Below are 11,900 nucleotides of genomic sequence, written 5' to 3'. Positions count from 1 at the left end.
AAATTTCAAATTAGTAATTTATTTATGATTATATGTATAAAATGGTAAAAAAAAATATTATATTAATTTTTTTGATGCATCCATATGTACCTGTATCTTTTTTTTTTTTTAAATTTATCGTATCGTCGTGTCTGCATCCGTGCTTCATAGGTTTCAACCCTATTAGTAGAAATGACAAAAATTCCCATCCCTTATAATAGATATAGAGTGGTTACAATATTTTAGAACAAGTATACATGTTAGAATTGAAAACTTGCACGGTTGCAAATCAAAGGATGAAAAAAAGTTTAAAATTTTGCTATTATAATTTATTTTATATTAAAAAATATTAATATGTATTGAGCAAACCTTAAGTTATTATATTCCATTTTTGTAGGAACGTTTTAATAACAATTACTAGATATGATTTTGTAATATTCTTATTTGAAAAACCTTTTATATATTATTATGATTTTACCTTGGGATGGAAATTTTTCACCACTCACAAGACGCCACATGTCAATAAATTGTCAGCCAAAATGTATTGGGCCAAAAGCCCAAAACCAGACCAAGCAACCAAAGGCGCAGAAGGAAAACACAGAACACCAAATCAGCCCGAACAGAAGAACAAAGCCCATCAAGCCCAATCTAAGACCTTGGTCAACACAAATGGAAGTAACGCTCGCCATAAATATCACAAAGAATCAGGAAGGAATAATGTTCATATAATAACTGTTCCATGAACATTTACTTGTAAAAATATAAATAAGGGGGCAAGACCCAAATGAAAGACAGAGTTATATTTGTCCTTGTTCTTCTGTGATCTCGTTTTTCTTGTTAAGCTGTTCTTCGGCTATTTTTTTCTTCTTTTCCTTCAACTATTTTTTCTATTGAAGTGTTCTGGCGTTCAAATTCTCATATTGAACCTTAGTGTTGGGTCCGAAATTTTTTTGCACCTACACACAATAATATTAAATCTTAATTTCTAATTGAGAATTTGATCTTATTCTTATCTACATTATAATTACAAAAGTATTTTCCCAACTCTACGCCCATTCCACCTTGTATGTACCACAACCTCGGTCCGTCTAATAAATAAATTTAGATGAAGTCATGAAGACCGATAGAGTTATGCCAGTTATGCTAGACAACAGGGATGGAGATGGGCTTGGTCCCCTGCCCATTATCCCTACCTAGAGGTAAGATTGGGAGTGTATGTTCAAGTTTACTTGGACTTGAAAAAATATATATATATAATATACACACACAAATTTCATGATAAAAATAAAAAATAAAAAAACACTGCACAGATGGTAAATTTGCAATGAAACACGAACATTGAGAAGTCAAAGCCCAGAGGTTTTAAGTTGCACAAGAACACTCTCGCCATACAGCTAAAATCCAGTTGGATCTAGTTTTAGGCCCCAAAAGTATTTATTTAGTAATGAAGGGTTGCTCTTATATTCTACAAATTTTATTTTTAACTCTTTATATTAAAAATTTTTTATTATTAACTTCGTATTGGCAATTCTAGGAGTATTTTTTTACCAACTAGGATTAATTAGGAATGGCCCAGAATATCTTGCCAGGGCCCTTGATCTGTAGTATTTTGAGCCTGCTAAAGGCAGGCCCAATTAGTTGCCTCACCAAACAATTTTAATTTCTAACATGGTCGAATTGAATTATTTTTTCAAAATAGTTCAGGTTTTGCTCATAAAAAGGCCTTACACTTTAGCGCACCGCAAACACGTATGTATATAGAGAAATCAACGGTCAACTTTTTTTCCGCGGCTTGAGCTGAGGTTAGAGTTCGAAGTTGAGTTGATCTTAGATTAGTTACGAATTAAATTACTCTTAAAAATTGTATTTAAAAAACATTACAAACAAATTTTTAGAAATAGATTAAGACTTAAATCATAGAAGTTGAAAAGAAAGGATTTATTACAATTTGAAATATACAAATAAATAAAAATTAGAATTCGGTTTTGAGTTGAGCTTAGACTGTTGAAACCACAAACTAAACCTAATTAAGTTTGAATTGAGGGTTTTTCAACCTAAACCTAAATTATAAAAAAGGGTTGCCTAACACCGTAAAAAATTGGGCCAGCTCAGATTGGTTTACTTTAGCAGTAGTTCTTGAGTTGATTGAATGAAATTATATTGGTAAGTTCTGATCATGTTAAAACAATACTTAAAAAGAAAAATGTTATACAAATTATATCATTTCCTTTTTTTTTTTCTTTTTTTTTCTCAAACATGTACCAAACTCTCCAGGGTCAAATATAGGGATAATTCTATAAAAATGGAGTTTTGGAAATCAAAGGACAAAAGAATGGAGTCAAAATTAAATTTTCCAAATTAATAAAATTTTATAAAAGTCTGATGTGAACATAAAAATTTATTATACATCGTATTTTTTTTCCCAAAACACCCTTATCTCATATCTAGAGAGAGACACCCATCTATGGCAACCCTTTTTCCCAAACGAACAACCAACCATCCTATTTTCCATCTCTTTCTTTCACCCACCTTACCAGCAAACCCATTAAAAATAAAATAAAATAAAAAACTACAAATCTTTGTTCTTCCTCTCACGTTTCCTCCAAAACATCTTTTCCTCCGAACCCGATTTAAACCCAAAATCCATATCATACGAAAAAAAAAAAAAAAAAAAAAATCAAGATCCAAGCTGAGATTAAAATACCCAACACGAAACATCATGAAAAAACCAACATAATCCTCTGTAATGGTTGATCCACGGCTCGGCAATACAAAAGGTTGATACAAATGTTTGTGGATCCACAAGAAATCTTCAAGTGGGTCTGTGAAATCCAAGTCACGCCATAAAAATTGAAATATTCACAAATGAGAACTAAGCCTTTCTCCATTTTCCTAAAAAGTTTACAGTATCAAAGTAGCAAATATTTAACTTTTAAAAAAAAAAAATAAATAATAGTGACAAATATCTCTTAATTTCTAGGGTTTGGTTCGGTGATTTTGACAGTATGTTTCGAGAGTTTAATTAAAGAAGGAGGAGTTGCCCGGGAAGGAAAGTCTGAGAGGATTGGCATAGATGAGTTTCTCTCTCTATATATGAGAGGGTAGTAGCATAATTTCATAACAACTATAGAAGGGTATTTTGGGAAGAAAAAGATAATGTATAGTAATATTCGACTTTCATAAAATTTCATTAATTTGAAAATTTTGATTTTGACAATTCTTTTATCCTTTGACCCTCAAACTCCATTTTTATTAAATTATCCCTTAAATATATACATGCGTTTTAATTTTCACAGTTATACATGTGTTTTTTCAAATTGATCATCTACTATTTTTAGTTTATATACTTCGGTTTTTGGTATGCCATTTTATTTTAATTCATTAAGTGACCTTCAATTGTTATCCATTTACTTAAGATGGAAAAAATAGTACTAATGTCTAAAACCTATAGTAGATATTGGTCCAGGAACATTGCATGTGGACACCCTATAAATGAATGATATATATATATATATATATATATCATGAGGAGAATATCCATATTATGATCCATAATAATGGAGAAAAATCGTCTCCATTCGCTTCTCACTAGAACCGGTCCAGTGGTGGGCTCCACGGCTAATATGGCAAAGCAGGTAAAATACTAAAGAACTGTTGTTTTGCTTATACCTGTTTTTACCATTTCTCTACCCTTTCTGTATGCCCTTCCCTTTCTGTATTTCATTTTCAACTTAAAATTTCCCCCAAAACCAAAATTAAGGTTGGAGCCAAAACTGATCTGATATATATATGTACAGATATATGCCTCTGCTTTGATCTGATATATAAACCAAAAACACAGAATCGAAGCCTCTGCTCTGTAAACCAACACATAAAATCGAAGCCTCTGCTGTGTAAACCAATACATAAAGATGAAGATTTATGAAGAGAAGATCAAGGATTTAGGCACATAAAGATTTTTGAAGAGAATGACCCTGTTCAGAAGCTCGGTACGGAAAAATCACCATACATTTCGGCGAGAAGCTGAACTTCCGATCATCCCTTCCGACGAGAAGCTGAAGCTGCAATCATCCATTCCGGCGGGTGAAAGATTCCGGCAAGGCGTGCTTGTTCTGCTCCTTCTCTGTCTCGGACAAGTAAAAGATCTCAGCCAAGCAGAATCAGTTGCCACGGGAACACTGAACGGAATCTGACCCACAACCCCTGAATCCTTCCCGGATTTACCAAAGCTCCACCTCTTCTTTTCCTTGCGGTCGCCGGAACTTGAATTATCCACTCTTTCCTTCTCTTTCTTCAAACCCAACAAGCCTCTAAACCACCTGGTAGCTTTCCCCATCTTCTCTCTAAAAAAAAAACCTCTGTACTGAAAAGTCTAGAGAGAGAAATACAATATATTCTACAAACAGAAGAGAGAAGAATCAAGATTACCACACTAGTGGTGAAACAAATGTCCAAGAGGTATTTTTGCTCTCTACACACGTTGCAAGCAGAGATGTGATGAGAACAGAACAGAACACAACACGGTGTGGTGGAAAAGATTAACAAAGAGCATCAAATCTTAAAATAATAGAGAGAGAAAGAGAAAGATTGAATTTTTTTTTTTTTTTTTTTAAATTTTTGAAACAAAAATTCTGACACCACCTCGTGAAGAATTGCATTACAAGACAAAAAAGGTGTCATTGAAAGAAACAGATTTGAAAATAATTAAATCTAAAAAAAGAGATTTAAACCTCTCTCAAGTCCCAACCAATGGAACAAACAAGAATTTAGAGACAAAATATCAGTAAAAGTGATATGGGTTTTAGAAAGAGAGTAATCATCACAGTGAAAACTCATAAAGAACACCTACAAAAAGCACAATCATTTTCCTCTCTCTTGCCAAGGCAAGTCTTCAATAGATAAACTCGGTTTCATCTTCTGTTCTCTTTTTCTTCAGGCCCAAAATTTTCAATCAAAGTTCGCCACAGGAATTACAATCCACAGGACTTGTTCATTATATTATTATAATTATTATTAAGCTAAAATCAGCAGTGAAATCTTCAACATAAATCAAAGTTCGCTATTGAAATGGAGGAAATCATCGGACCTAATCTTCAACATAAATCAAAGTTCGCCACAATAATGGAGGAAATCAATTTCCAATCCACAGGACTTGTTCATTATATTATAATAATTATAATAAACCCTAATTCGACGGTCCTTTAGGTCATATTAAGTCCAAACACAAGACAAGTCTCAAAAAGATTGAAAAAATCAAGGTTTTGTGATACGGTTCTAGGGATCTAGCCAAACACCGCACAACCATTTCTTCTTCTTCTTCAACAAAAGCTGCAACTACCGGCCAGAAACAAAAGACGGTAGCCACTGACCAACGAACTGAGTCGCGCGAAGCTAGAAACACCTACACCGATGTATGAACCAAAAGACGACCGGTGATGAAGCTAGGGACACAATACAGGGCGACGACAGTAAGGAAACTCCGGCGATAGCAAAGAATGAGGTCGCGGCACGAAGAAATTTTAACCCCAAAGGTAAAGTTGAAGTTAATTTATAACAAATATATATATATATATATATATTAAATGTAATTATAAATTATGTATTTTGATTTCGTATAATGTATAAGTGTATGAAATATTCGTACATATGGTAAATGAAAAAAATATATCAGTAACTTTTTTTGTGTAAATGTTGACTGAATGCTGACTGGGTAATGATGTGACAAATGAGCTAAGGTGGTTTCACCTCAGCCTTTGAATCTGCACCGGATCTGCTTTAGTGAGAGGTGCACCGGAGCATATTCCGATCCCATAATAATAGGCCTCTACTTTGCTGACATTAGACTAGGGATATCACCTAAATCATTTAATATTGGGGCTATGATGATATTTGTACGACAATCTCTCTTTGGACTCTACTTGCATAGTTCTAAAACCCATTCACTAGTGCTCTCACTTTTGAGGGATATTGTCATGTATTTCAATTAGTAAAAAACTGAAGTCCAGTACTAGATTGTGAACCAAATTTGGAGAGTAATTACAAACAAGTAGGAAAGGGTTTGAAGAAAACAAGATAGTAGAAGTAGTACTGGACTTCCCTCTCATCGTACTTTCCAAGTTATTATACATCAGAAATCTGTTCATAATTTCAAAATTTTCGCTACCCAAATTTGGTAATTCCATGAACAATCCTCCAATGTTTTGCATGACTCACCTAACTCAGTTGAATCACCAAGGCTTTCTGGTATTTTATTTCCCTTTCAAAGTAGAAGATGAGGGTTCGAATCCCCAAATAGACAAAAAAAAAAAATCAACATTATCATTTGTGATCGTACTCAGTTTTTTCCTCAATGAACTCGCATTCATGGGCAGCATCAAACATAAGAGTGCCCTTGTGATAAACTTAAAAATTTCTAGGATATACAAAAATGCAGAGCTTGAGAAAAAGGGAATTACTGGTGCCCACAAGACTATATAACCCTTACTGGTTAATTTATTGTTATTCATCCGCATCACATATCATAAAGCTACTAGGATTTGTGGAATAACATATGGTTTTACTTTCAAAACACATCTATACAACCTCACCTCCATTAAGGCAAATATGGGATGTCATAGACATGCATAACATATTCATTCAAAAAACCAAAAAAATTGAGGGGGAAAAAAAAAAAAAAAAAGGGAACAAGGAACGTTATGTAACCACAATCATAGGCAGTATTTAAAGTAAATATGAGCTCATGAAGGCAAATAAAATTTAAATCCATACTAAACTAATGTTCATAAATAAATTAGAAGGGTTACATTAGTGAGCTAGTACATGGTCATGACTGATGTAAATTAAAATTACAATATCTAAGTTAATAAAAACGGTGGTAAATGCCTCACCACATTCTCTTTTATTACTACAGCTTCAGAAGGAAGAGATGGAGATCGAAAGAGAGTGTTAGGGTTTGGACTGAAACAAATAAGCTTTAGTAAACTTAGAAGAACGTTTGCTGAATTCGGTGAGCTAGTTCTTCAGCACTAAGTTGGCATTCAATTCCAATCTACACCAAACAAAGGCACATACATACCCAATCATATTAGTCACATTATATTTAAGTTAATCAATACAATATTGAATCAGTGCCATAAATAAATAAATCCTAGATAAAATAATACTACGACTAAACGAGAAGTTATGGCAGTTCAGTAAAATTTATACAAAATTTCAATGGAAAGTGTCTTTCTAGATAAATGGATGTAGACTTGTAGTAAATTAACTTAAGGATCAGTACAAGTCTAGTCCGGTACCACAATGTGTCATTAACAATAATGGGTGTGAAATAAATGGCAACCTAGCTTCTTGCTTTCTTCTATGTTCTTATTTAGTACCCAAAAATTTTAAAAAGGCTTGCAGTGTCTTGTTCCATACAGTTCTACACATTGTTTCAACATAATTGAGTAAAAATATGTGTGTGTGTGTGTGTGAGCGAGAGAGAGGTGGGAAACAAAAATCTATCAACCCCACCGCCAAAGTCCAAATGAAACATATAACAGAGGAATTTATTGGAGATTGTTCATGTACAAGCCGATTTTGGACATTAATACTGTTGCATTTAATTACGAAGAGGTTTTTAAAATGAACAACATGGATGAAGGACCATAGCATTGGAAGAGACAAAAAAAGAAAAATGGAACAAACTAAAAGAAATAAAGGATGTGAAGATCTTCATTTAAGTTTCATAAACCGGGTCTAGCTAGCCTAATTGGGTATATATCTACTAAATATTTTGCAAATTATATTGGAGATAGAAGTAGGTACCAAAAATCATAAAATTTATTTGCTAAGATGTTCTACTATTAAAAATATATATATATAGTAACCTGAGGATGAATATCAGCTTAATTGTGTTTCTTACCTTGATGGTGAATGAATTGAGCATAGTTTCGTCAATGGTGCTAATGCTCACATGGAGGATTTCAAGTGAGAGGTCTTCGAGTGCGGAAATTATCTTCGTGGCTTGCCCAGGAATCCGAGGAGATATAGTTTTTAGGAGGACATTAGGGCCAGTGAACTTCACCTCCACATCAGCAATTGTTGATTTTGAATTAGCCACGAGTTCATTAATATTATGATCAATGGAGGAAGTGGAGGAAGAAGAAGACTGTTCGAGTGAAGTAACTAATTTGGTGGGAGAGAGGTAACCTTGCTGATGCAGCCTAGGCTTGTAAGGGCTACTTGGTTGTGGGGTTCTTGGGCTCACTGGCGGTAAGCTCACTCTTGGGCTTACAGGTGGTTTTCTAGGGCTGAGTACTGGTGGTGAGGGTCTTGGACTTGAAACAACCCTAGGACTTAGAACTTCACTGTAAACTTTGCGTTGCTTCTTCGCTTCCAATGACTGTAGAACCTGCTGCAATTCTTTGATATAATCCACAACCCCTCCTATTATCGAAGCTTGATCTCCCTACATGAAAGCACAAGATATATATATACATTAGTACATAAATTAATTACCAAGTCTATGATACTTATATAATGACATCTAATGGAGGTTCCTAGTTAAAGAGTTAGTGATATAGACTTCCAAATTCTAGGGCATGTTAAGAGGAAACAAATTAGGTTTTGAACATTAATAAAAGTTTGTTCCATTCGTAAGCTTCTTAATTTGTTAAAAGTATTTAGTTATATTCTCGCTTTCAGTAATAGGGTAGCTGGACAGCCAGCATAAAACTTTGTCATAACCGATATGAATATGAATATGAATATGAACCATGCATGCTTTCGGTGAGAAAGATTTTGGATGAGTAACTTGGTAGGTATCATTTTTAATCAAATTAATAGAGTTTTGGCTGAGCCAAAGGAAGTTGAATCATGAAAACTATATATATATATATATAATGATACATATGTAAAATTAATTAACCACTTACTCTTTTGACATAGAAGCAAGGCATTAGGGATCTCAAGACTGACAAATGCTCATTCATCTGCTTCCTCCGATTCCTCTCCACCGTTATGTGAGAAATTTTGTGTCGCTGGTCCAAGGTGGCTCCGGTGAGCTTCTGTCTCTTGGAATGTGGTGAAGCTTCAGGCTCTGTCTCAGACTCCTGAAAAGCACTTGAAGACGTAGATTTCTGTGAAACTAACCGTGTCCTCGTCTCTTGATCACCTTCTTTGGAGCCCAAAACAGTTTCATCTAATGGAGGAAACGCCAAAACACCTTCTAAAGTCTCGAAAATACTAAAGAGGTCATCGGAGCAGGCAAGGTCCTGAGTTTCGCCAAATTCACACTCCTCAAAAAAACCAGATAAACAAGTGTCACTATCCATCATCACCTTTGCTAAAGAAAATCAGAAAACAGAATTGGAGGGAAGTGAGAGAGTAATTTGAAATGAAAGTGGAAGATGTTATTGGTGTGAATTAATATGAAGATTTAGCAAATACCCAAAAGGAGTAAATAGAAAAGGAGAAGTGAAAATGACTAGTATATATTAAACTATCACCATCAAATTTATGTTGATGGGCATCTATATGATTTGTGTCCGTTTGATGATGTTGCGGGGGATTCCACGGAAATTGAGGAGGGATCGAATGGAAATACAGATTTCTATTACTAGAACGGAAATGGACTAGCCAGAGCAAACTAAAGGTTACCGTTAGAGGTTTGCCAGAATAAGAGAGAGAGAGAGAGAGAGAGAGAGGGGTATGTAAAATAGATATATATATATATATATATATGTGTGTGTGTGTGTGTGTGTGTGTATGTATATCCATGAAGAATCATGGAAATATATATGGACAAGGAGGGCTGGCAGACTCTTTCCCCCACATGCATTTGAGCGCGTAGAGAGCACGGGCAACAATTTTTAAGACTCCAATAAAAGATATTACTAATTTTGAATTGATATTACACTTTGTTGGTTTGAATTGATATTACTAATTTTGTACTTTATATCAATTAGGAACTGAATGGCTGTTTGAAGCGGGTAAGAATTTGGCCTTAGACCTTAGTGCTTCGAGTGCAAATAATTTATTAACAAAGAGTGTGAATATCAACTAAAAACAAATTAAGAATCATTATTATCCTCTCCAATGTCTTATATTTTTAACCAACAAATACTAACATTTGACAATCAATTACACGTTAAAACTTGGAAAGCTAATCTGAATTGAGACCAAATCAACAAAGTACATCCAAACTTATAATAATATGGTAGTATACATTAATCATCAGCTATTTTAAAAAACTTAATATCAAAAAATGAGTCGATCGACAATATCATATTCTAAGTCTGTCCATCTTACATTTGGCTAGCGAATCATGTGCGACTTCCAGACTATATCAAAAAACAAATGCATATATAAAGTTTTGAGTCAAAAATATTGTATTTGTTTGGTTTGTAATTTAAAAAATAGTTTTTATTTTTTAAAAAAAAATTGTACAAATAAATTTTTTGAAAATTGTTTTATAAAATCTTAGTTAATCTATTTTAAGAGAACCGTTTCTAAAAACATATTTGTGTTTTCTAAGTTATTGAGAATTATTCTTTTAGTGACAAATCAGGTAGGCCATATCTTTTTTATACTATAATGAAGAAATGTTGTTTTCAGTGAGAGTAGTGTTTAGGATAGGTGATCTCATCGAAAGTCATAATGCTGCAACCTTATAAATTGTCGGATTATTTAGGAAAAAAGAAAAGAAGAATGTCATGGATAATGAAGGCAATGCAAGATCAAATCCATTGCACTGAGGTTGCTTCAGATGGATCCCACCATAAAACTTATTTCATCCAGCGGATGTACTCACAATTGTTCATAAAATGGCTACTAGAAAAATCAAATAATCAAACTGATATGTTACAAAATGTATACAATTTTATTGCTATTCATAAATATCTCACTGTAAGTGAATTTAAAGGAATGAAGTATGTCAAAGAGTACAAATTATCATTTTCTGCAAACTTGAGATAGAAATGTCATGGATATATATATCCCTGCAGTATGAAGAATTTGGTTATAAACATCCCCTCCTCAGAAATGTATTCTTTTTCAAGGCTCGGTTTTGATAGAAACCATGCTGCCAGACCTACGTGGAAAGACCAATATACCCTTGTGCTGTCGTTAGGTTTAAATGGAATATTATTGGTGAGGTTATAATTATCATTTTGATTGTTCTGTTGCAGGGGTCCGGACTATGGCTTGTGGGTACGGGTAGGAAATGAAACTGTATCGGCAGACATTGATTAATTATGAGCTGCATCTTATGAGATCAGTGGGATCCACATCTGCATTAGCAGTGAAGTTGACAACAACCGTTTGATTATTGGTGATTTTGAGAGTGTCTCAGTCTCTTCTAGATGGATCAATCAGTTGTGATAAAATTAAAGACTGCATTTCCTCAATAAACCACCTGTTTTTATCAGTTGATGGGATTCACTCTCTTCTCATTTCTTTCAATCAAGAAGGAATGTATTTGGATATATTATTCGAATGGTTAAATTTCATTATAAATCTAATTGACTTCTCTAGAAAAAGACGGAAAAAAGAAGGAATTTCTTTTTACCAATCTATAGGCAAAAATATTACTGTAATAAACTGTCATTCAATTGTCTCTGTAAACTAATAGGGCACCGATCAAGAATTTCTAAGAAATTCCAAGAATTCTAGTTATACATTTGTTCCAATCCTCAACTTTCTATTTTTGGACTCATTGATATTGAACCAATCAAATGAGCACTTCTCACACTTTTTAGTTCACCCTTCTTAAATTAATTCTCAAAAATTTTTAAAATATAAAACTATTTTAAAAGAATCATAAAAGATTGTTCTGTTTTTTTTTATTGAATTTTCATAAAATTGACAACCAAATAAGTTTATGTTCCATTTTTAAATTATTATTCTTTTTTAAAATTTTCATATAACAAAAAGTTTAAAAA

General features: G+C 33.4%; 1 protein-coding gene across 1 annotated transcript; it reads right to left on the bottom strand.

The window, feature by feature from the left end:
* Positions 1-6,851: 6,851 nt before the first annotated feature.
* Positions 6,852-9,296, bottom strand: LOC132315014 (transcription factor SPEECHLESS). Its single transcript, XM_059813770.1, has 3 exons — positions 8,895-9,296; positions 7,883-8,428; positions 6,852-7,027 (listed from the first exon to the last, which is right to left on the bottom strand). The coding sequence occupies exons 1-3, from the start codon at positions 9,294-9,296 to the stop codon at positions 6,962-6,964; spliced, it is 1,014 nt and encodes a 337-aa protein (XP_059669753.1). The 3' UTR covers positions 6,852-6,961.
* Positions 9,297-11,900: the final 2,604 nt, after the last annotated feature.

The sequence above is a fragment of the Cornus florida genome, unplaced genomic scaffold, assembly GCF_030987335.1.
Source record: "Cornus florida cultivar Cherokee Brave unplaced genomic scaffold, ASM3098733v1 CherokeeBrave_3.0.0_Hap2_Chr06, whole genome shotgun sequence".
NCBI classification, from domain to species: Eukaryota; Viridiplantae; Streptophyta; class Magnoliopsida; order Cornales; family Cornaceae; genus Cornus; species Cornus florida.
This window is presented reverse-complemented; position numbering and strand designations above follow the sequence as displayed.